This window comes from Castor canadensis, chromosome 12 (assembly GCF_047511655.1).
Source record: "Castor canadensis chromosome 12, mCasCan1.hap1v2, whole genome shotgun sequence".
NCBI lineage: Eukaryota > Metazoa > Chordata > Mammalia > Rodentia > Castoridae > Castor > Castor canadensis.
This window is the reverse complement of record NC_133397.1, coordinates 75,319,878-75,344,913: the sequence shown is the minus strand read 5'-3', so window position 1 is coordinate 75,344,913 and position 25,036 is coordinate 75,319,878. Positions and strand designations below refer to the sequence as shown.

Here is a 25,036-nt window from a genome sequence, read left to right as displayed (position 1 = left end):
AATTTCCTTTCCTATTTATTTATGGTAGTACTGGGGTTTGAACTCAAAGTCTAGCGCTTGCTAAGCAGGCGCTTACCACTTGAGCCACTCCATCAGCTAATCTTTAATTTCCTAGTGATAAAAGATGTTGAGTTTTTTTTGATTTTGTCTTTTTCCCTTCTTGCCTTTTTTCTTCCCCCTTCCTGTCATGGTTGTTTTTAGCTTTTGCTTTTATTTTTCGCTTTTGCTTTTGTTTTTCTTTTTCGCCTCTGGGAGGTGATAAGGCTCATGTCCAGATCTTGCACATTTGCTAAGCAAGCGTTCTACCACTAAGCTTCATCTTCAACCCTCATTTTTTCCTTAACGAAACCCCATTTTACTTGAGAGGACATCTGAAAACAAACTATGTTTTTTCAGGGGTGAGGTGTATTTCAGTGGTAGAGTTCATACTTAGCATGTGGAAGACTCTGGATCCCAGCACCAAAGAGACCAAAACCCAAACCAACAACAGTGAGGCATGGTGGTACACCCTGACAGCACTAGGGCAGAAACAGGCAGAGGCAGGAGGATCATGTTTAAGGCCAACCTGGGCCCTGTCAAAACAAAGACAAAAACAAAAAAACACCACCACCAAGAAGATACAAAAACCCATAAAAAAAAAACCCTACTATCATTATTCAAATTGGCACATTTGGCAGATATTTTCTCAAAAATAAACAGAGTAAGCTTGTGCCTTCAGGGAAAACAATAATGGTATTTGTTGGCTGGTGGTGTGGCGTAAATGTTAAGAGTGCCTGCCTAGCAACTGTGAGACCCGAGTTTAAACCCCAGTACCACAAAAAAAAAAAAAAAGATTGTATAGTATTTGTTGCCATTGATAAAATTTGAGCTTTCAAGTGAAAATAGAATTTTGGAAAACTTCTGCCACTGTAAGCTTGACAGTTTCTCAATATGTAAGAGACTTTTGTTGATAAGTCTTTCCAGTCTGCAAGATGCCAAAAGGGAAGAAGGTGGGCTCAGTTCCTGCTGTCATGAAGAAGCAGGAAGCCAATAAAGTAGCAAATCTTCTTTTTGAGAAAAGGCCTAAAAATACTGACATTGGACAGGACACAAAGCCCAAAAAAGGACCTCACCTACTTTGTCAAACCACTCTGCTATATCCAGCTGTAGCTACACAGCTGCTTATGCTTGCCACAAATACAGGCCAGAGAAGAGTCAGAGGGTGCTGGCCCATGCTGAGAAGAAAGCTGCTGGCAAAGAAGATGTTCCCATTAAGAGACCGCTGGTCCTTTGAACAGGGGTCAGTACTGTCACTACCTTGGTGGAGAACAAGAAGGCTCAGCTGGTGGTTAATTACACGATACCTCAGAAGACAAAGCAACTCTGGCTAAGCTAGTGGAAGCTAATTCTGACAACAGATATGTCGAGGTCTGCCATCACTGGGCAGGCAGTGTCCTGGGTCCAAAATCTGTTGCTAAGCTGGAAAAGGCAAAGGCTAAAGAGCTCACCATTAAATGGGCAAAATGTGCTATGTTGAGTTCTCTGCATATTATGACAATAAAAACTATCCCTCTCAAAAAAAAAGAGATTTTGCTAATAAAATCAGTAGTTATATTAATTTTTTAGCTTTTAATTTTTCCTTATTAGCATAATTATACAAAACAGTGGGTTTTATTGTGACATTTTTGTACATGTATAAAATGTACTTTGATCAAATGCACCCCATTACCCTCTCTAATCCTCCCTTTTTCTGATTTTCTTGCCTCTTTCCTATATATTAATTTTATATCAATTAATTAAAGGTGTCAATATTTGGATGATCTGTATAATTCAGTGAATCACTGTTTTCCAAATGACCATACGTATAATTTTACAAACTCATGCATGTGAGAAAGGCCCAAAGAGTAAAACAGATATTTTTAAAAATTATTCATTTATTCACATGTGCATACATTGTTTGGCTCATTTCTCCCCCCAGTAAAACAGATTTTAAGGTAACAGTGCCTAAAGTTCATAGATATGGTTTCCAATTCAACATTTCAACTATCCATTTAAAAACTACCACTAAAAAAAAAAAAAAAAAAAAATAGAAAAACTACCACTTGTGGCCTGGGGTTTAGCTCCTGGCCCTGAGTTCAATCCCCAAAAACAAAAAACAAACAACAAAAAAGTACATTTAGGTAATTTAGGTATGGTTAGCGAAGAAGACTCACCATTATCTAAAAAAGCCTACTAAAATAATTTTCCCTTTTCCAACTAAACTATCTGTGAGGCTCACACCTGTAATCTTAGCTACTCAGGAGGAGGTTCAAAGCCAGCCTGGGCAAATAGTTCTCCAAACCCTATTCTGAAAAAACCCATCACAAAAAAGGACTAGTGGAATGGCTCGAGGTGTAGTCCCTGAGTTCAAGCCCAGTACCGCAAAAATAAATAAACATATTTTCAAAGCTCATCATTAAAACAACCAAAAGTTCTAAAGCTGGGGGTGCAGCGCGGTGGTACAATGTTCTCACACGCTCCAGGCTCTACGTTTGCTCCCCCGCACTGCAGTAAATAAATGAATTAATTACATAAACAAAAGGAAAATTTACCACAATATAAATATGGAAATACATCATCCATATAAACAAAGCCCTTTAGGGTCCTCTATTATTTCCAATAGTGTACAGGGTCCTGAGAAGCACTGCGGTGGAATGCATTCTTATCCTGCTAGCTGACCCTGGTGGAGAGAACCGGGCATTACAGCTGCCTTGGAGACCGTCCCTGATGGACTGCTCCACTCGCTGCGCTCCTTCTCATCCTCTCTCAGCTAGGCTCTTCTATTCCCCCGCTTCTTCAAACCTAGGGCTCCTTGGCAGGTACAGAGAGAATGAAGGGATTCTCACACTCGTCTTTCATCGCCGGTCCATCTCCTTGGGTTAGTCCCTTTCCGCCTGACCTGGACGCCAGGGAGCACTGGAGGGACACTCTAACCTGGAGAGGCCTAATGGGGTCGGGGAAGGACCCAAGGCAGATACGAAATTTTGGGTTTTCTTAGCGGGGCGTGAAGACGAGACCGGCAATCCGCCGAGAGAAAAACAAGTCTACCCGCCGCTGATCGCCGCCCGGTAACGATCCCAGGTGAGGCCCGCTCTGGCCTCTTCGCGCCTGCGCCGTCAGGCCCTAAGGCTGCTCCTCCCGCTGACACTGAGCAGGAAGGAGTGCTGCGAAGCGAGTCCGGGCCCTTCACGACAGTGCCGGCGCTTTCCGGCTGGCCGTGCTCGTGCTGATGTGTCGTGGGGGCGGAGCCTAAGGCAGTGCGCTAGCGTGGTTCGGCTCCGCAGACCTAGCTCAGGTGTCCCACCTGCGTCTGCAGTTATGGCTGCAAGTGCTAGATCCTCCCGGGCCCTGCCCGGTTCAGGTAGGCTTGGGGCTGGCTGTGCTGCGAAGAGAGAAGGGTACTGGTGGTCTCAGAGGGGCAGAGCAGGAGGACGCCCAGTGGGACTGGTGAAGGGGATCTCGGTGAGGCAGAGGCATGTTGAGAAAGATTGCAGTCTGAGTTGTGGATAATAGAGGATCCTCGAGGAGGACCTACACTGGGAAGTTTGCGGTAGTTAGAGATCGGAGGGAGAACCCAGGTGGGTGGAGGACCTGGGCTGTTGGGGTGTGATTTCTGTGATTTGGGAAGGAGTCCACTCCCACTCCTGCTCACACATGTTCTCTTACTGGTTGTAGATAAAGTACAGAAAGACAAGCCTGGACAGACCTCAGGACCCAGGCAGGGCAGCCGAATGAGGAAACTTTTGGGGTTTGAATGGGCAGATTTATCTAGCTGGCAAAGGCTGGTGGCCCTGCTTAATCGACCAACGGATCCGGCAAACCTGGCTGTCTTTCGTTTTCTCTTTGGTGAGTTCACTTTCTCCATGAGGATACTTTGGTTGGGAGTGGGAAAATGACAATTGTCTATTTCTTGGTTACTTAGTAGACTTAACTCCCTTGTCCTTAGAGCTGAAGGTATTGATATAATGGTATGAAGTATAGGATCATACCTGGCGTTGTCACCGCCAATTAGCCTTTGGTGGCCAGAAATGCTTTGATCTGAGGCTATATAAAATACAAAAGCAGAAGAACAGGGATCCATTTTGCTTATGACATGAAGTTGCTCAGTAGCTATGCTAAGGATTTCAGAGAAACAGCAGGGGTAACAGGAATCAGACATTTGGGCTGTGACTCCCTGATCCAAAGTTTCTTAACTCAAAAGCCACAGAATGTATCCTTGGATAGAGTTACAGATATATCAAGATATTAATCCTCTTCACCTGATAGTTCTCAGCTGGGGGTGGGGGGGTGGGGCAGTTTTGCTCCCTGGGGACATGGGGTAATTTCTAGAGACAATTTTAGTTGTCATAGCTTGCAGGGAGGAGGAATAGGTGACTGCTGGTATCTCTTCAGGCTCCAGGGATGCTCCTAGTTGTCCTGTAATGCACAGGGTAACCATCCCAACAAATCATTAACCAGGCCTGACGCTGGTGGCTCACGCCTATAATCCTAAGTACATGGGAGGCAGGGATCAGGAAGATCACAGTTTGAAGCCAGCTGGAGCAATAGTTAATGAGACCTTATCTCAAAAAATATCCAACACAAAAAGGGCTGGCAGAATGGCTTAAGTGGTGGAGCACCTACCTAGTAAGTGTGAGACCCCAAGTTCAAACCCCAGTTCTGCCAAAAATCAAATCATTAACCAGACTAGTTAATATGACTAGTCCTGAGATTGGGAAACCCTGTTTTAACCCAAGCTGACTTCCTGATCTGAATAGCACCTTGTGTTTATTCCAGTGTGTTGGCCATATATTACTACTATCCTGGGTGTGCCAGGAAGCAGAAATGGTAAAGAAAGATGCCTTAGAGTACTTTCTACAGCCCAGTGGGATGTATCTATGAATATAACTATTAGAATCCTAATGGTTTTTACTGTATTTTGCACATTTTTCTCATTTAATCCTCTCTATAACCCTGTGAGTTATTATGAGCCCACTTTTCACCAATGGGAATTGGCTCACTGAGCTGCAGGGGCTGTCAGATCACATGGCTGGTATACTGCCTAGCACAGATAGACTCAATAATTATTACTGAATAAATAGAGCCAAGATTAGAAAAGACATCACACCTTGGAGCTGGGCATGCTTGACTGCGATCTATTGTGTTCTACAATTTCCTCAGCTGAGGCCTAACGGTTTCCTCTCCCACTGTCATCACAGCATTCTTGATGGTGCTAGACATTCCACAGGAGCGAGGGCTCAGCTCCCTGGACCGAAAATACCTGGATGGGCTGGATGTATGCCGCTTCCCCTTGCTGAATTCCCTGCGCCCACTGCCACTTGACTGGATGTATCTTGTCTACACCATCATGTTTCTGGGTGAGGGAACTATGGGAAATCTGGGAGCATTGACTGGCCTATCCAAAACACAGAAGTAAGAAGCATGCAGATGAATGACTTGAGTCATGGGTACCTATTTCACTTCTGTCATTCAGTTCATGCAGCTCATCTGTGTGTCATATGAGCTGTGACCTCATAACTCATAACTTTTTTTTTTTGCGTTATTGGAATTTGAACTCAGGACTTAGACCTTGAGCCACTCCATCAGCCCTTTTTTTGGTGATGGGTTTTTTCAAGATAGGGTCTTGTGAACTCTTTGCCCCGGCTGGTTTTGAACCATGATCCTCCTAATCTCTGCCTCCTGAGTAGCAAGGATTACAGGCATGAGCCACCAGTGCCTGGCAGTAACTCTTCTTTTTAAAATATTAAAATAACATTTAATTTTCGTTTAGTTTTACCTGGTTATAAAATGCCTGATGACTTTTCTTACTCACAGTTACAGCCTGTCTTGGGGAAGCTGGGCCTCTGGTGACTCCTTGACCTCTTAATCCTCTTCCCACAAATCCCAGGGGCACTGGGCATGATGCTGGGCCTGTGCTACCGGATAAGCTGTGTGTTATTCCTGCTGCCATACTGGTATGTGTTTCTCCTGGACAAGACATCATGGAACAACCACTCCTATCTGTATGGTTTGTTGGCCTTTCAGCTGACATTCATGGATGCAAACCACTACTGGTATGAGTCTGGGATAATGCAGGGGAAGGGTTGGCTGGGTTAGAATGCTAACCAGATATAGGAACCCAGTGAAGTCCAGAAATTGCCCCATTAGGCATATTTTAACAATGTCTTGCAAAGTATGGTTACAAGGTCATACTTTGATTAGGATGAATTTGGGAGTGGGAAGGGCCAGCCAGTTGGGATAACTGCAATGACAAAATGGTTCTGTCTTACTCCTTCACTCTTTCCATATTTGGGTGCCTTGATCTCTCCACTTCCTGGAACCCTCTTAAAGAAGAGGAGACTAAAGCCAGACATACCTGTTTTAACATATTCATGTCAAAGACAGAGCAGATTTTTCTATGTGTGAACCCAGAAGGGCAGAGTTAGAGCTAAGCGTAGAAGTTGCTATAAGATGGAGATGATGTCAGGATGAGACAGGGCTGCTCAGCAGTGCTGTTCTGGGAGGAAGTAGCTCTCTTCCAACTCTGGCTTAGGTGATCATCTCTTAGGGGAGGTGGGGAAAGGATTTGGAGTCAGGGTGGCAGGGCAGATGACCTAAGGATTCTTCCCATTATGAAGTGAAAAGCAAATATGAAATGTTAGTAAGATGGGCACAGGAACAGAATCTCAAACATTGAATTCATTGGCAGTTATCAAGTTTCATACATTGATGCACATATACAAGCTCCCCTTTTGTAAAATTTTGGGGGTTTTGGTGCTGGGGATTAAGCCCAGGGCCTCTGGCATGCTAAGCATATACTCTGTCATTGAGCTACATCCCCAACCGCTAACCCCCAACCCCCTTGCACACACATACACCTTTTGTAAAAGTTTAAATTCATTCAGAATATCCAGCTTTGACCATAGAGAATTAAGAAGTAGTTTTGTTGTTTTTGGGTTTTTTATTTGTTTTGGTGGTACTGAGTTTTTAAACTCAGGGCTTCCTGCTTGTGAGGCAAGCACTGTACCATTGGAGCCATGCCTCCAGCTCTTTCTTCTCTCCTATTTCGGAGATGGGGTCTGTCTTTTTTGCCCAAGCCAGACTGGACCACGAGCCTCCTATTTTAAGCTTCCTGCCATCAGGCATGTGCCACTACTTCCAGCTTTTTTCTGTTGAGATGGGGTCTCTCAAACTTTGCCCAGGCTGGCCTAAAACTGCTATCCCTATTCTCCTGGTCTCAGCCTCCCAGGTAGCTAGGATTACAGGTCTGAGCCACTAGTCACCAACTTTCTTTTTTTCTTTCTTTTTTTTTGAGATAGGATCTCCTATGTAACATAGCCTGACCTTGAATTCATCCTCCTCCTGCCTCAGCCTTCCAAATATTGGGATTACTGGAGTATTCCACCACACCAGGCTTGGAGGCAGTTTTGACAGAATATCTCCAAGAAGTTCCATTTTTAACTTTTATTCATTTTGAAAAAAATTCCGTATTGTTTGCTGATGGCTTTACACATGGCACACACATTTAAATTTTTCATTAAAACGCCATGAAGTGTCCATGATTCTATTCTTATTTCATGGATGAAGAAAAAAACTCTTAGAGAAGTAAGCTTTCTGCCTAAGGTCATATAGCAGGTAAGAAACTAGTTGAGAGTCTAGGTGCCTTGACTGCAGAGCCCAGTGTTCTGAACTTTAAATGTTAACTGCCCTTTTCCAACTTCTTGAAAATGTGCTGCTCCTTATGACATAGCTGGTATCAGTGGGCTGGGTTTATCAGTTCTCCCCAGGATAAAGGTTACCAGCAGGTACCTTCTTACATTGGTTCCTGGCACCCAGGTCCATAAACGTTAATTTATGCCATATGTTATTCTGTTCTCAAGTGCTTTGAACTTTTTTTTTTTCCACCCAAGACCTTGCATATGTTAGGCAACCACTATACCACTCTAATTTTTTTTTTTAAGAAAATACAGTATACAGCCAGGTGCAGTGCTGTAATCTTAGCACTTAGGAAGTGGAAGCAGGAGGATTGAGAGTTTGAGACCAGCCTGGGCAACATAGTCTTAAAAAATAAATAACAACAACAAAAATGATAATATGCTTTGTGTGTGTGTGTGTTTACATACATCTTTAGCTTTTTGAACACTCCTTCAAATTTATTCCCTTTTTCAGTCATTTTCCAGCCTTGTAGCTTTTTTTTGTAATTTGATTCATTAGGACAAACTCAATTGTGAGCTAATAGTAAACACTGAACTTTTTGTTGTTATAGTTTACTACAGAGAGTTCCTGACTTAAGGTTCAACTTAATTAATTTTTGACTCTGTGATGGTACAAGAGCATACCCATACAGCAGTTCTGTTATTCACCATTGGCATAGTATTCAATAAATTACATGAGCTATTCAACCCTTTATTATAAAGTAGACTTTGTGTTAGATGCTCTTGCCCAACTGAAGGCTAATGTAAGTGTTCTGAGCACATTTAACGTAGGCCAGGCCAAGCTATGATATTCAGTAGGTTATGTGTAGTAAAGACATGTTCATCTTAAGGATATTTTCAACTTTGATGGGTTTATTCAGACATACCTCATCATAAATCATGGAACATCTGTAATATTTCTTTTATGACTTAAAGTAATCACTGCTAACAATTTGCTATTTCTAAAGGGTCTCAGAATAGACAGAGAGAGGATCAGGGAGGACATGAGAGATATTCTGGGGTAGATACGATCATCACAATTAAAAGGAAAGGTGGAGATGTGGCTGGACTAAGAAGCCTTCCTCAATGCTTACCCTCCTTGGTGTAGGTCTGTGGATGGCCTGCTGAATGCCCGCAAGAGGAATGCCCATGTGCCCCTTTGGAACTATGTGGTGCTTCGTGGCCAGGTACGGGATTTCAAGACATAGAGGTATTCCTTGACAGCCATTGTGTTCAGTGTGGCCATCCCACTGTCAGATGATTGCCCTCCTATGCTTCCCTGGATTATCTCTCTATTCCCTTTATTGGAAAGCTAGACTAGCCTTTCCATCTTTCAATCCCCTAATCTCTGAGTTCTCTGACCTTTTTATGACTCCATAGTGCTTTGTTTGTGCTGAGTTAGACTCCTCCTCTGAGAGAAAGAATCACTTTTGTGACTTAGTCCTTGATTCCTAATATTGTGCCTAGCATAGGTAGAATGTCAGTAAATGCCTCTGGATAAGTGAATATTTGAGACGAATGAACAAAGGAGTGGATCTGCTCTGCCTTGGGCCCTGATGAGACCAGAGCTGATTTTATTTTTAACTATTTGTAGAAAACAAGGTTCTTTTTTGTTTGAAAATTCCTGTTGCATTTGTGTTTGCAGATCTTCATTGTGTATTTCATTGCGGGTGTGAAAAAGCTAGATGCAGACTGGGTTGAAGGTTATTCCATGGAACACTTGTCCCGGCACTGGCTGTTCAGTCCCTTCAAGTGAGTGAAGGCAGGGTTGAGGCCTTGATGGGGCAGAGGTACAGAGTGTGTGACTCATCTCCTTTGGGTCTGCAATAATGGCTATTGCCTGAGTTTGCCTCATGCCTTTCTCTTTCTGTTCTCCCTGTTTAGCTAAAGACAGAGTCAATGATACTCTCAAAAGATTGAGGCTTACCTGCCAGTGGGAGACTTATGACATAGGTGAACAAAAAGGCAAAAAAAATAAAAAAGGAAAGGAAAGAGCCAGCACTAGGTGGCTCATACTCCCAGTAGTTGCCTTGGGGGATTCTTATGTTCTTGCCCTGCCACCCCAGCCTCTCATAAGAGCTTCTCAGCCGTTGTACTGAAGATGGGCAGCCACAGTTCCTGCTCTGACAAAACCATTATTACCAGCTATTAAAAACAAAACAAAGGTTTACCTATGATTTTGATTTTTCTCTTCCTATTTCTTCCTTCCTCTTGTATGATTTGATTCTTTTTCTTTCCCCTTTAATTTCCCACTCCTTGAAGTTTGACTTACTATGTTAACCAGGTATTCACCTTTTAAAGTTTCTACTTATTCATGACTTCCACAAGGAACCTCCCCCTCCTCAGTACATTGCAATCAAATTTTATCCTAGGGCTGGACATGTGACTCGAGTAGTAGAGCACCTGCCTAGTAAGCTCAAGGTCCTGTGTTCAAACACCAGTACCACCCCAAAAAAATTATCCTACGAAATCTGCCCTTGTTCGTTGCATAGGGTTTGTTGAAAAAAATTGGACACTCAAAAATGTTCACTCACTGTAGAACGTCTTTGTTGTGGATTAGGTACTTGGGTGTTCTGTCTTGCCAGTAGAGTGGATCCTTTGGCAAGGACAAGGTAATAGATGCACATTGTGCTGTGATTGCTGGGTTCCCCAGTGGGCTAGTGGTGGACCATTGTCCCTATGTCTGCAGACTAGTGCTGTCCGAGGAACTGACAAGCCTGCTGGTGGTGCATTGGTGTGGGCTGCTTCTTGACCTCTCAGCTGGTTTCCTGCTGTTCTTTGATGCCTCAAGACCCATTGGCCTCTTCTTCGTGTCCTACTTCCACTGCATGAATTCCCAGCTCTTCAGTATTGGTCAGTACGTATAGCCTAGAAAGAAACGGGAACCACAGGGTTGTAGGGAAAGACTGGCAAGAGGCATTGTCTGCAAGTGGGAGATGGTAGGTGCAGGAGCTAAACTGAACCTAGTGCAGTCACTGTGCAGCGGGAATAAATGGAGACTAGAGGGTTGGAACTTCGTACCTCAGTATGTTGCATGTGAGGACTCTCTGGGGAGCATAAGTGTCCTATAGTTATGAACATCTTTTAGTGGAATACTCGGGGGATGCTTTCTAAGGAAAGATGATTGAGGAGGTCCAACTAAATTTCTGAAATATTTTCCCTCTACTTTCCTAGGTATGTTCCCCTATGTCATGCTGGCTAGCAGTCCTCTCTTCAGCTCCCCTGAGTGGCCTCGGAAGCTGGTATCCCACTGCCCAAAAAGTTTACAAGAGCTGCTGCCCCTCAAGGCTGCCCCTCAGCCCAGTGCTTCTTGCATATATAAGAGGAGCCGGGCCAAAGGTGGCCAGAAGCCAGGACTGCGCCACCAGCTAGGAACTGCCTTCACCCTGCTCTACCTCCTAGAGCAGCTGTTTCTGCCTTATTCCCATTTCCTCACCCAGGTTTGTAGAACCTATGCATGTGCAGTAAAGGCTGGGCTTGAAAAGTGGCAGAAGTGACAATATTTGGGAAGGAATGGGGCTGGTTTTGCAGCTCTTTCCTAGTAGAGGATATGGTTGGTTTGAGAAGCACTGAGCTGATTTCCCCCTCTGCCCTGCTTTCTTTCCCAGGGCTACAACAACTGGACAAATGGGCTGTATGGCTATTCCTGGGACATGATGGTGCATTCCCGCTCCCACCAGCATGTGAAGATCACTTACCGAGATGGTCTTACTGGTGAACTGGGCTACCTTAACCCTGGGGTGAGATGTCTCATTCTGACAGTTGATTGTTCTCTTCAGAGCACATAAAGTTAAAAAAAAAAAAATGGGTCTGCCCTTTCTCAAGTCAGAATGGATCTTTTTTTTTTTTTTTTAATGCTGGAAATTGAACACAGGGCTTGATGCATGCTAAGCGTGTGTTCTATCACCGAGCTACATCCCCAGTTTGAGACTTTTTTTTATGTGGGCTGTCACTTTGAACTGAGATTAGCTTTAGGAAAGGCAATTCCACTATTTTTCTGTCCAAAATAAGCAGCAGGCAGGGATTGCTTTTGTGCCATTGGCAGTGCATGCCCTGACTGGGAGGTTAATCATGATGAAGTGGGACTAATGTAGGGGTTTGGGGCAGGTATTCACACAGAGCCGGCGATGGAAGGATCACGCAGACATGCTGAAGCAGTATGCCACTTGCCTGAGCCTCCTACTTCCCAAGTACAATGTCACTGAGCCCCAGATCTACTTTGATATTTGGGTCTCCATCAATGACCGCTTCCAACAGAGGTGGGCAAGGGGAGCAGAGACGGGAAAAAATGAAGTACAACTCTTTTTACCAAGATAAACAGCCCATGCTGCCTGGTGTTGTCTTGCTAAAAGACTATTCCTCCAGTGCATGTTGGAGTTGATCTGGTTGTGGACATAGCTGTTTGCTTCCACCAGGGGGCACTATCATCCAGGAGGAAAGTGAATTGACTTGTTCTTTTAGATACTGTTAATAATGCCTTCTCAGGTGGTCACTAACCCGTCATTTTTTCCAGTGCTCCAGAATCTCTCTCCCCTTCTCTCTGCTATGACCTGGCAATAACATGCTGACATCAGTTCATTTCTTCTATCTGGAAACCCTGTTCCCTCTCTGTGGGTACAAAAAGAAAGAGACAATCAGTTCTGGTGGGTGGGTAGATGGTTGGCTGTGGCCTCCTTGGAACATGTTTTTCTTTCCTAAGGCTTTTTGACCCTCGTGTGGACATTGTGCAGGCTGTCTGGTCCCCCTTCCAGCGTACACCTTGGGTGCAGCCACTTTTGATGGACCTATCTCCCTGGAGGACCAAGTTACAGGAAATTAAGAACAGCCTAGATAACTACACTGAGGTGGTCTTCATTGCAGATTTCCCTGGTATGAGGAGAGACCTTGCTCTTTCCTTGGTTTCCTAGACAAGGGACATTGCATATGATAGAGTTGGGAGGGGCTATCTGGGAGTGATGGTGGTGAAGGTATGATTTCTCTGTTCTGGCTGGGAGTTCACTTAACTGTGGGGTGAGGTGGTGATCTCTGTTGTTCCTGGCAGGGCTGCACTTGGAGAATTTTGTGAGTGAAGATCTAGGCAACACTAGTATCCAGCTACTGCAAGGGGAGGTGACTGTGGAATTGGTGGCAGAACAGAAGAACCAGACTCTTCGAGAGGGAGAAAAAATGCAGGTATTTTGCTGTGTGTCAGGGAGTTTTGGCTTCACCATAGAAGAAACGAAGTGAAAGCTCAAAAAGCAATGGCTTCAGCTGGGTGTTATGATGCATGTATATAATCCCAAAACTCAGGAGGCGGAGGCAGGAGGATCATGAGTTCAAAGCCAGCCTCCCTGTGCTATCTAGTGAGTGGGACTGGCAGAGTGGCTGAAGTGGTAGAGCACCTGCTTAGCAAGTGTGAGGCCCCGAGTTCAAACCCCTGTACCAGAAAAAAAAAGCAAAGCAAGGGCTTCAGCTGGCAGTGTAACTCAGTGGTTGAACGTATATATGCATGAGGACTTGGGTTCAATCCCCAGCACCAAAAATAAAATAAAAATAAAAGCTGGGCACTGATGGCTCACATCTGTTATCCTAGCTACTCAGGAGGCAGTGATCAGGACAGTGGTTCGAAGCCAGCCTAGGCAAATAGTTCACGAGACCCTATCTTGAAAAAACCCATCACAGAAAGGGTTGGGGGGGTGGAGTGGCTGCAGGTGTAAGCCCTGAGTTCAAACCCCAACACCACAATAAATAATTAAGGGCCTGTGAATAGCTTTATCCAGGATTCCAAAGGTCAATTACTTCAGACTCCAAAACACAATGAGGAAAAAGGTAACAGGAGGAGTAGAGTAGGAAAGCCATAGGCTGACTAGTCAAACGTGAAGAGAGCAAAACATACCCATCTCTTCTCCCTTGTCAGTTGCCTGCTGGTGAGTACCATAAGGTGTATACAGTGTCACCAAGTCCTTCCTGCTACATGTACATCTATGTCAACACTACAGAGCTTGCACTGGAGCAAGACCTGGCGTATTTGCAAGAATTAAAGGAAAAGGTGGAAAATGGAAGCGGTGAGTACATATATGAAGATTTGGACTGACATAGCCCCTGGTCAATAAGTCAGGTTTATGAATGAGGTTCTAGCCATTAAAGAATGGACTTTGAAGCCTCTAGTTGATAGAGGGGAGTTCTAAAGAAGAGAATGATCCATCTTAGTGATTCCTTTTTTTTTTTTTTTGGTATCTTTCAAACAGAAACAGGGCCTCTACCTCCAGAGCTGCAGCCTCTGTTGGAAGGAGAAGTAAAAGGGGGTCCTGAGCCAACACCTCTGGTTCAGACCTTTCTTAGACGCCAGCAAAGGATTCAGGAGATTGAACGCCGGCGAAATACCCCTTTCCACGAGCGATTCTTGCGCTTCTTGCTGCGAAAGCTCTATGTTTTTCGCCGCAGGTGAGTTTCACCCACAGCAGTTCGTCTTATTGCATCAGATGTTTTCGAACTTGGTAACTTTTCTGTGCTGAGGGTAACACTAGAGACTCTCTCAGGAAAGGACAGCATGGCTCTAGATACCTTTCCCCTCTCCATTCTTGTCTCCCTGATTTTAAGAGTTAAGTGACTGTATCTGATGACCTCCTGTCTTGCTTCCTCAGCTTATCTCTAACTTCCTCTGGGTTATTCCCACCCTACCTTGAAATCTCCTACCACACTGTACAAGGAGTGGGTTACTCTTTCAACTGAGATGGGGAGGGTTATTAGGGGTGATTCTCATATATGCCTGGCTGAGAGGATCTGCAATCTGGTGCTTCCTAAGGGCTTTAGCTGGAATTTTGTTGTAACAAGAGTTTGGACTGGGTGGCTTTTTTCCTGTTTTTCAGCTTCCTGATGACTCGTATATCACTTCGAAATCTACTATTAGGCCGCCCTTCCTTAGAGCAGCTGGCCCAAGAGGTGATTTATGCAAACTTGCGACCCTTTGAGCCAGTTGTTGAATCAAGTCCTTCAAACTTGGATTCTTCAAACCCTAATCCTGAACCAAATTCTGAACATATCCACTCAGAGTTCTGAGGGGTCCCAGATGTTCAGTGCAGGTGTGGGAGCAGTCAACCATAGGCCTAATACCTATGCAATGGACATTTACTTGAGAAAATTTTGACTTTTTATTTTTTTTGTATTTTTCCCTTCAAAGCTCTTTTTAGAGATGATAGTTTGGAGGAGGCAAGGAAATAAGGATTTCTAAATCCAAGACTGAGGGGACATGAGGTTAGAAGCAATGTGAAATTGCCTTCTTAGAATAATGGGCAAGAACAAAGTTAAAGCTGACCATCTCTTTAGGGAAAGAAATTTTCTATGATGAAATTAATAGCTGTTCCTATGAGCTTGGTATATGAGAGGCATTGTGTGAAGCAGTGTAGCTACAATATCACATTTAATCCTTAGTAACCATTAGCCCTGTCATACAGTTGAAATTGAGACTGAGGTAGAATAATTTGCACAAAGACATCCAGCTAGTAAAGGGTGGGTTTATAATTATAGGTCTGTTTAAAGTCCTACACTCTGCCACTTTTAATTTTCAGAATCACAGTGAGCCTAAAATAATGTAATTTAAAACTTGTCTTTAGCTGGGTACTGGTGGCTCATGCCTGTAATCCTAGTTACTCAGGAGGCAGTAATCAGGATCAGTTTGAAGCCAGCCCTGGGCAGTCATGAGACCCTCTCTCGAAAAAACCCATCACAAAGAAAGGATGGCAGAGTGGCTCAAATGGTAGAGTGCCCGCCTAGCAAGTGTGAGGCCCTGAGTTCAAACTGTAGTGCCAACCAAAACAGAAAACAACTTGTCTCCAGCTAAGTGCAATTGCTCACACTGTAATTCCAGCTACTCAGTAGACAAAGCTTGGGACAACCAAAGCAAAAATTTAGCAAGACCCCATTTCAATAAGCTGGGCATGGTGGTGGCATGTGCCTGTCATCCCAGCTACGTGACAGTAGGTAGAAGGATTTCAGTCTGAGGCTGCCATGCTGAGAAAATAAAGCAGAAAAGGGATGGGGCATGGCTTAAGTGGTAGAGTGCCTGTACCACCCCCCCTCCCCAAAATTAGGACAGTGGTCAGTTACAAAGATACTTTTATCTCCTACAATCCTGGTTCCTTCTTTATTCTTACTATGTAGTCAGAGTTGTTTTCACTAGCAATTATGAATTCCCAAAATACTATTATACAGGTAAATTTAGACAATTCCTTAGTATTTCTAATAATCATCTCAGTAGCAACTCCAGATATGGCAAGCCATGTCTGTGATGTCATTAGTGTTGACTCTCCTTTAATCAAGCCTCAGCAATTGTCTCCTACTTACCTCTTCCTAGCATAATTCATGCAAGGCATTGTATGGGCTATTAATAGTTATGGCCCAAGGTGCCCTGATCACTTAAGAATGGTAAACACTGGGTTCCAATCTTTTTGAAAACCTTTTCTTACATTAACACTATGTAATATACACTAGCACTATGCCCTTTGCAAATTCAGCTATTTCCTCCTAATTCCCCTAAATCCCTCTTGATTGGCTAGGAAAGTAGGTTTTTCATTTGGGAGGGCATTTTCATGGTTCTGGATTTGAATCTAGGGCCGCATGGGGTGGGGGGAGAACCCACTTTAGTCTTAAGCAAAGATCCTCTTTCCTGTTACCACCTCTCCCTCCCTCCCATTTTTCTCAAGAAGTGTTGGTGTGAGGTTGAGGCAGGGTGGATAGATATATAAACACCAGTTAAGAAAAGCTGTTCAGTGGAGTGGGGTTGTAATCCTGCAGGAATCAGGCTCCAATTACAGCTGTCCTAGGAATGAGCTATCAATGTCCTTTGACCACTAATCCAGCATTTGAAGCTTTGTGTGCCACTGGGGTGTCATCCTCCTTTGAGGTCCAAGTATAAATTTCTCTTCAACCTACCTAATCTCTTTTCTCTATACCCACTTCATGCTCCCATCTGTAGTTGCCCTTGCAGTGTTCCAGTTCTCCATGGTGCAGTTAATGTTCACTTTGTCAGGCTGGGCAGTCTTAGTATGCAAGCTTGAGGGCTGAGGATCTTATGTGGCAAATACTAAATAAAGCAGTTAACTCTAAAAAAAATTCAGCTTGTAATGTTATTCTGCCAATTTAGAGGTGCCTGTCCATCTTCATTCCCTTCCCTTGGTTATTTAACAATGGGCTGACATCTAGACTTCTTGATACTTGACACTGGGTTTTCACTATATAGCCCAGGCAGGCTTTGAACTGAGCAATCTCCTGGCTCACCATCCTGGGATCACAAACACAAGACACCACTAGATTAAATTTATTCTGGAGCACTTAAAATACATGCAAAAAACCCTCAGGTTTCTGGCCCAAGTTACATTCCTTGATGCTCCCAAGTAGTACTTAACCTTGCCTTCCCAGCTGATTTCTAAGCCTCTAAGCATAAAATTAGCATTCCCTGGGTCTTTTGTAGGTGAATAGAAATGTATACTGGGGGAAGTGTGCTGAAGACTATCTTCAGTCTGAACTTTAGCTCCCAGGTCAAGACCATTGTGGTCAATTGACTTTATACAAACTGCCACAAATTTACGGTATTAAGCTTCTGTAAGGTCTCAGTATTTCCAGTGTAATTCTTTTAATAAATGTTTTTTGAAATCTGTTGCTTTTTAAGATACTTTTAGAGCATTCAACATATTTAAATATTGGGCTTGAGGTATCAGCTCAGTGGTAGAGTGGCTTGCTCCCTAGGTTCAATCTTCAGCACCACACAGGCACACAAAAAAATACAGGCACACAAGCATAGTGTATACTCTCCCTACCTGCAGTTTCATTTGCCAAGAGGTTGGTGATTACAGTCCATAGTTTGTAGAAGTACAATTAAGTAATGGGCTTAACTGCCAAGAGTCAACATTACCATTATCCACAAGTAATAAAACTTACTGGCAATTGGTGGCTGCTGTAGTAAGGATATATGTAAATGAAAGATTACAGTGCTCCAACATGCTGAGGTCGTATTCCTAACCATAGCATTTGAAAAAAACAATGGACACACTTAGGGTAGAACCTAGCATTTATTTAGATCTTCATTAAACTGTTGGAATTGAGAACCAAGACATACGTAATAAACCTCCAAAAATAGATCCTGAAAGGCACTTTCTGCTTAGGGCAAGCAGTCATGGAGTAAGCATGTAAACAAGCTGGCTTCTCTGTACCACACCAGCCAAGTCAGCTTTCTCCATGGCCAGCTGCACCAGCTCTGCCCTCCCTTCTGATTAAACACCAGCCAGACCCCCTGTAGGTCTAACCCAAGGTTTTTCTGTAGGACACCTTGGCCTACCTGGGAATGCTGGAAACATGTTAAAGGAATCATGGTGTTGAGGAAAGAAAATCTTTTAAAAGCTGCCATCTGAGGTGATGGCTTCTCTGTACTTACGCCATACCTCAGAATACAATAAATAAGCAATTAGAAAATGTTCAAGTATGAAGGGATTTCCTCCTCCCCGCCAAAAGCACTGCTCTCTGAAGGAAGCTGGTTTCTCTGTAGCTACACCAGCTGTTCAGAAAGCTCATTGGACCTGGTTTTGAAAATAAAACAAAGTTAAAACCCTGGGAGGAGTTACTGTGCAGTGTGGAGTACTCAGTCTTTCTTATAAAGAAAAAAAAAAAAAGTTATCTGGTACCAAAGTGTGCAACCTACAGACCCTCAGGTACTGCCCTGTGACTTCTCTGTATGACATCACAAGGGTGCCAAGTGCCTGTTTTTTTCTGGAATAGGAGTTGGTGAGGTTTGGCTAGTGCGGAAACCATGCATAGGATTGGTTTACTAAATAAAAACCTTATTACGTACGTCCTCCAAGACAGCTGAAAATGGAGATATTTTGTTTTGGTGCTGTTAAAGAGGTGGCAATTAAGAGCATAAGCACCAGGGAGATGGTTTAATGGTAACTGCCTTTTTTTTCTTTTTAAATGTCAGGCTAGAGCTCCAACTGGAACTTGCGTTACATGCAAGACTGATTGGATAGGGAACACTCCCCTGACAAAAGAGCTACATAATTAGAAATGGATCAAGTTACAGGAACTATAAGGGGAGGGCTTCACATTCATATAAGAGCTCAAGACATTACAAATTCATGCTGACAGGGCTGTGGCATTGCCAGACAGAGGCTATAGTGGAACTACAAGTACTTTACGTGCACATTACAAGGACATTTTCAGCATTTGGTGGGAAAGTAAATGCAATAAGGACTTTTGGAGGGCTGGGTGATAGGGCACAAAGGTTCAATTTCAAAGCATTATTTACTACAGTGTTGTTTGTTCTAGGCAGTTACACGGATCACCTATGCTCACTAAATTCATTAATGGTGAACAAAACACCTAGGGACAGAATAGCAAGCCCAACTTACAGTCCCCCACAAAAGCTAAAATTCATGTCATTGACTAGAGTGACTGCAACTGATCAGGAGCTGAAAGAGGACAGGAAAATTTAGGAAGAAGGGCCCTTTCCCTCAGAGCTTGAAGGCTTCTCTGTAGCCTACGCCAACAAGTCTGGGGAAAAAAGGCTAACACTTTCAATATTTAAGCTTTTTGGGCACTTCCCATGGGAAGCTGTCCCTACCAAAGTGGCCATAGGCTGCAGTCCTCTGATAAATTGGCTTCTTCAGATCCAGATCCCTGGAATATATAAGTCCGTAACTTAATATGTAGTATTCAATTAAAATAAAGCAAAACAATCAGCAACTCATTTTCAAGAGCTCTGGCAAATGAGTTCAGTTCTGAGGTATGCTAGGAAAAAAGTTCATGGCAAAAAGTATGTTACTTCCCTGGCGTCCAAACTCCTTGCACAGTCCTTATTAGTAACTATAGTTCTTGTTTTTCCGGCCCTGGCTCAACAAATATGAAAACTTGTCATTACCCTGAAGAATTCCAGTTGTCAGAAAAACTTAGATCTAAGATCACAGAATACTTACCAAGGTCCCATTGCCCACTATGATTATTTTCTTTGTAACAATCTTGAAGATCCCACCATATTAAATTTCTTAATGTGAACACCCTTAAGTAAAATGAGCACAAAGCCCAGTGTCAAACACAGAAGACTTTCTAGGGTGCTTAGTCTAAGCCATGGAACACCGTAACTTTATATATTTCTCAACTAACCCTCCCCTGAAGGCAATTTAAAACACTGGTACGTTCTAGGAATTAAAATGTTTTCCCACTTGAGGAGTCTACCTTCACCTCCTCAAAGCAGTGTACATATACATATTCAGACCCACACCCTCTATTTCTCACTAGCAATAGGCTTTACCATCTTTACCTGACAATGACCCCCGGGCGAAGATCAAAATTCTTCTTCACAATCTCTAATAGCTCTCTCTCACTCTTCTGAGAGGTACCATAATGGAAAATGGAGATAGATAATGGATGAGAAACTCCAATAGCATAAGAGACCTAAAAGGACCCAAATACCATGAGAATTAGTAATTTGAAAGACAAACTTATATAATCCCTTGATATAAACAGGCAAATGTATTACTAAATACCCTCCCATTTACATGCCCTTTAATCATTCCAGTTACATAAGAGTATATACCTGAACAAGAACCCTTCTGCACAGACCTCCTTTAACAAGGGATTTTGCCACCCAACGAGCAGCATAAGCAGCTGAACGGTCCACCTTGGTATAATCCTTTCCTGAAAAGGCACCTCCTCCATGAGCTCCCCAACCGCCGTAAGTGTCCACAATGATTTTCCGGCCAGTCAAACCAGCATCACCCTGAAATTACAGTATTTAAGTCACTTCAGCCTTAGTACTTTCCAGGAAGTGGCTCTAGATAATTACATTGCCAGCCCTGGGCAAACAGTTGGAGAGACCCTATCTTGAAAAATCCAATCACAAAAAAGGGCCAGCAGAATGGCTCAAGCAGTGGTAACAGTGCCTGCCTAGCAAGCATGAGGCCCACAGTTCAAACTCCAGTGCAGCCAAAACAAAAACAAAGATTCACATGTAGATAGCAGAAAGCCTAGGAAAAAGCTAGTAGTAGCCAAAAAATTTCCAAGTAACCAATAATCAAAACAACAACCCGTAATGAAATGACATTACCTGGGGCCCACCAATAACAAATCTGCCACTTGGCTGTAGGTGATAGATTGTATCCTCATCAAGATATTTTGCAGGTACAACAGCTTTGATCACTTTCTCCTTTAGGGCATCCCTCATCTCATCAAGACAAACCTCTTCATCATGCTGTACAGATATAACAATTGTGTGGACTCTGATGGGAAGCACAGCACCTCGATCTTGCATATACTGCACAGTCACCTTGAAGACAACACAGTCATCAGAACACATGTCTACCAACAACAGCTATGCACTTAGGTTCTCTATCATAAGTTACAATACAACAAAAAGGACAATGTATTCTTAGTCAACTTTATGGATTTCCTGTGTCAATGTGACTTGTGACATAATATACCTTTAAGATCCTCACTTACTTGAGTTTTAGAATCTGGGCGTAACCAGGGCAAGGTGCCATTGCGGCGTAGTTCAGCCAGTTTGGCATTTAGCTTGTGTGCTAAGACAATGGTTAAAGGCATACACTCCTCAGTTTCATCAGTGGCATAACCAAACATTAGGCCCTGAAAAAGAATGCCAATGAAATCAATGCAAGTTTCATTATTTAATGTTGTAAGAGCTGCAAATAGCCTCTACCCTTATACCTGGTCTCCAGCACCAATGTCTTCCTCATTTCGGTCAAGATGAACACCTTGAGCAATGTCTGGTGACTGTTGTTCCAAAGCAACCAACACATTACAAGTCTTGTAGTCAAATCCTATAAACAAAGAACACAATGTCTTTTTAGGGAAAAAAAATCACAGCAATACTTTTTTTAAGAGTTATTCATAATTCTAAACACTGCTAAAGAAATCAAATTACAAGCTGGGTATAGTGCTGCATGCCTAAAATCCCAGCTACTCAAGAGGTAGGACCAAAAGTTTGACGACAGCCTAGACAAATTAAATCATGAGACAACCCCCCCCCCAAAAAAACCAAAGACACTGGAGGCTAAAGTCTATAATTCTAGCTATTCAAAGATCAGGAGTATTATTGGTTGAGGCCAGCCTGGGCGAAACTGAGACCGCATCTCAAAAATACCAACATGCAAAAATAAAGGCTAGTGGAGTGGCTCAACTAGTAGAGCACCCGCTTAATAATAACCTTGAGGCCCTGAGTCCAAACCCCCATATCACTAAAATACAAAGACAGAAAGGGTTGAGGGAACATGGCTCATGCCATGCCAGCATGAGGTCCTGGGTTTTGGGTTCAATCCCCAGTACCACAAAAAGTTACCCCCATCTATGGTTTCACATTACCTCAAAATGATGGAAAATTCCAGAAATATTTCTGTATTCATGCTGTATATACTACCCACCTCTTAGTCACCTAGTACCTGTCTACAGGCTGTCACAGAATAGCAGTGTTTGTATTCAAATAACCCTTATTTTGCTTAATATCCAGAAAACATTAAGAGCAAAGTTGGATGTCAGAAGGGAGGCAGTAAGGTACTTCCTTTAAGTGAAAAAGTGGAAGTTCTTGAGGATGTACTCCACATAAGAGACTACCCATGTATTAAAATGTCATACTTTTTAATAAGTTTTTTCAACCTTCACAAGGTATACTGAGCTGCAAAAATGAGCTTAGAAAAATGAAACCATTTAAAACACACCTTTGGAAGAATCATCATATCCAATGTGCTTAATGGCTTCACGAACCACTTTCTGATAGTCAATGGCAGCTCTGGATGTAATTTCCCCAGCAAGAAGGATCATTCCAGTTTTAGCAACAGTTTCTAATAAAAGAGAGGTTCATATTCAAATACCATTTTTATAAAATGGTTACTTTTTCATCAGTTGATAAGCATGTTCTGAACCTACCACAAGCCACTTTGGCATCAGGATCCTGTTGAAGGTGGGCATCAAGGACAGCATCACTGATCTGATCACAAATCTTATCTGAAAAAACAAAAACAAACAAACTCTTAATTTCCCCTGCCTTACCTTAACTCTTAACTGGAAAACCTCTGGAGTTTTAACTTTTTATTGTGGTAAAACATACAATCTTATGAACAATTTTCAAGTACACAATTTTTAAGTATGAAGACCTTAACTGGTGTGTAGGAGAGGGAGGGAGTGGGGGCAGGGGAGGGGAAATGGCCCAAACAAATATAGTTCCAAGAAGGGAACCTTAACTGCTGCCCAACTAAAGCACTGCTTTACCAGAAACTGTCTGAATAATAAAGGTTGGATATAGTGGTGTATGTTGCACCAATTCAGTTAAACCAACAGAACACTCAACATTTAAAACATCATGCTATATATGCATTTACACCTTCCCACTTCTAAAACTAGTCCAGATATTTTGAAAAACTAGGTTCCCAGCAAAACAATTTCCATTGTTAAATAAAAGCCATATAACCTCAGATTAATCAGATTAAAGTAGAAATAGTGGTATTTATAAACACAAAAACCTAGACCAGTAAACATTTAGCCTTATAGTTCACTTTTTCTCCAATCTGAAATTTGGATTGAAAAATCTAACCAACCACAATGGTAAACTGTCTTGTTACTAACATCATTTCTCCTATGTCAAACAATACCAGTTCCTCAACTAGACCTCCCAAACCTGTACACCTGGGGTTCTGGAAGAATTACGACCATAATATGTACATCAGTCTCTCTAACCTCGAGTAACATCTATCACGGCAACAAGCCAATTCAACTAAATACTTAAAAACTATAAAAGGAAAATAAAAACTTTATTACGAACAAAATGAATAGCAGCCATTTGGTTTTGTTGCTGGTTGTCGTCCAGAAAGTTTTAACACACTGGAAGATGCTCAAGTATGTTCTTAAACTATCCATTTCGCCCCATTGTTTCTGCCACCGATTACTGGGAAAGGAGGAGTTACAATAAACAACCTCCACAGACCCCCGCAAATTAACTATCCTGGGTTTTCTACTATCATCCCAAAGAGAATCCAACAAGATGTGTACTGTAGCCACGTTAGAAGCTATAAAAGTCTGTCATTTCAAATTATCAAATTCATGAAGGGTAGATCAAACATCTGTGGGGAGGGAGGCAGCCCTCCCCCTCAGAACACCTGACTTTCGGCATCCACCAGCATCTTGGGTTTGCTCTCCCCAACCGCTAGGTAGCTTGGGAGATGTAATCATAGGCAGAGCCCACTTTAACAAGAGCAACAGACCCTTAAGTCAGCAGAAGCAGCTTAACTAGCAAAACAATGTTTTCTGGGTGATGAGTTCAGGCTGAGACCGAAAATTCTTGGAAGGAGCTTCAGTCTACGTGTGAACCCATCTCCATAATGGCGGTTCCGTGGACAAAGCCCTACGAAGGCAACATGAACTAAAACCTGCACCTTACAGCGGGGAGCCTAACGCAGTGGGCGCCTGCACTTAATTCAGGCTTCCCATCCTTTTCGCATACACCAAATAAGGGCTGCCTTCCCCGGCACGCGCTATATTTAGTCAGAGGCTGTCACCTTGGGGGCCAGGCCGTGCTCGCCCAAGGACAGGTCCGCGCTCTTCAGCGTGTCGCAGGGACGACAGCCTTGGGGACCGTGGGGACCGAAGCCGTCCCCAGGCTCCAGCACCCCCCGCCCCAAGCCCGGGCTCGGTCAGTCGACGCCGCCTGCTCCCCCTCGCCCCGAAGCCACATGCGGCGAACACGTGGTTGCCGCTGCAATGCGGGGCGCGCGCTCCCGAGTGTCGGTCACGAGCACGCGGGGCGGGCCTCCCGCTCGAGTCCTTCAGACGACTGGACAAGCGAGAGGAAACCGTCCCCTCCCCGGGCACCACACAAGCTGCCGCGGCCCCCGCCCTTCTCCTTTTCTGGAATCTTCCGCATGCTGCGGCGCGCGGCCCGACGGGAGGGGAAAAGGGAGAGGGGGAGGGGAACGGCGGCCACACGCTCGGCACCGGCGGCGCCACGAGGAAGGCGCGCGGCCGCCGCTCTTCCCACCGCCCGGCCAGCGCGGGCTCGACCCACACCACCCCGGCGGATGCCCTCCAGCCTGCCCCTCACCACGCTCTGGACCCGGTCACCTCACCTGGATGGCCTTCCCCCACAGACTCTGAGGTGAAGAGGAACGTGCCCTCCTCGATAAAGGCATCGTGGAAGCCGTTGAGCTGTCCGTTCATGTTGGTGTTGGTGGGAGAAAGCGGCGTTGAGGAGAAAGAGCAGCGGCAAAGCAGCGAACTGCAAAAAATGCGCAAGCCGAAGACACCGTCCTAGCCTGAGCAGAGAGGCGGCGCCGAGCGAACGAAGCGGCGGCCGGCGCGGCCCAGTATTTATAGAG

General features: G+C 43.8%; 2 protein-coding genes and 1 pseudogene across 6 annotated transcripts; 2 read left to right on the top strand and 1 right to left on the bottom strand.

Annotated features, from left to right (window-relative positions):
- Window positions 1-846: 846 nt before the first annotated feature.
- Window positions 847-3,271, top strand: LOC109686186 (large ribosomal subunit protein eL8 pseudogene; annotated as a pseudogene).
- Ggcx (gamma-glutamyl carboxylase) lies at window positions 3,222-19,209 on the top strand. 5 transcript variants are annotated; one of them, XM_020163355.2, is made up of 15 exons: window positions 3,222-3,379; window positions 3,694-3,864; window positions 5,217-5,375; window positions 5,906-6,071; window positions 8,800-8,878; window positions 9,337-9,443; window positions 10,381-10,544; window positions 10,866-11,131; window positions 11,300-11,431; window positions 11,799-11,950; window positions 12,391-12,560; window positions 12,733-12,863; window positions 13,588-13,735; window positions 13,919-14,114; window positions 14,540-19,209. In XM_020163355.2, the coding sequence occupies exons 1-15, from the start codon at window positions 3,337-3,339 to the stop codon at window positions 14,727-14,729; spliced, it is 2,274 nt and encodes a 757-aa protein (XP_020018944.1). In that variant the 5' UTR covers window positions 3,222-3,336; the 3' UTR covers window positions 14,730-19,209. The 5 variants fall into 5 exon arrangements, 4 of the variants coding, with proteins under 4 accessions (XP_020018944.1, XP_073906216.1, XP_020018946.1 ...); XM_074050114.1 differs by lacking the exons at window positions 3,222-3,379; window positions 3,694-3,864 and having other exon boundaries at window positions 5,237-5,375; window positions 5,833-6,071; XM_074050115.1 differs by lacking the exons at window positions 11,799-11,950; window positions 12,733-12,863; window positions 13,588-13,735; window positions 13,919-14,114; window positions 14,540-19,209 and having other exon boundaries at window positions 12,391-12,534.
- Mat2a (methionine adenosyltransferase 2A) lies at window positions 17,719-25,012 on the bottom strand. The gene is made up of 9 exons (XM_020163359.2): window positions 24,788-25,012; window positions 22,596-22,673; window positions 22,388-22,510; window positions 21,381-21,493; window positions 21,156-21,299; window positions 20,764-20,982; window positions 20,254-20,436; window positions 19,978-20,111; window positions 17,719-19,337 (listed from the first exon to the last, which is right to left on the bottom strand). Exons 1-9 carry the CDS (start codon window positions 24,876-24,878, stop codon window positions 19,235-19,237), a joined length of 1,188 nt encoding a protein of 395 aa, XP_020018948.1. The 5' UTR covers window positions 24,879-25,012; the 3' UTR covers window positions 17,719-19,234.
- Window positions 25,013-25,036: the final 24 nt, after the last annotated feature.

What these genes read in the sequence shown, in the direction of transcription:
- Mat2a (XM_020163359.2), bottom strand. Translation starts at nt 24,878, where the DNA reads ATGAACGGACAGCTCAACGGCTTCCACGATGCCTTTATCGAGGAGGGC. An exon ending in TGTGGGGGAAGGCCATCCAG is followed by an intron (nt 22,674 to 24,787) that starts GTGAGGTGACCG and finishes TTGTTTTTTCAG; the next exon opens with ATAAGATTTGTGATCAGATC. An exon ending in GCCCAGATTCTAAAACTCAA is followed by an intron (nt 20,983 to 21,155) that starts GTAAGTGAGGAT and finishes GTTGTCTTCAAG; the next exon opens with GTGACTGTGCAGTATATGCA.
- Ggcx (XM_020163355.2), top strand. Translation starts at nt 3,337, where the DNA reads ATGGCTGCAAGTGCTAGATCCTCCCGGGCCCTGCCCGGTTCAG. An exon ending in ATGTGGTGCTTCGTGGCCAG is followed by an intron (nt 8,879 to 9,336) that starts GTACGGGATTTC and finishes TTGTGTTTGCAG; the next exon opens with ATCTTCATTGTGTATTTCAT. An exon ending in TGGGCTACCTTAACCCTGGG is followed by an intron (nt 11,432 to 11,798) that starts GTGAGATGTCTC and finishes GGTTTGGGGCAG; the next exon opens with GTATTCACACAGAGCCGGCG.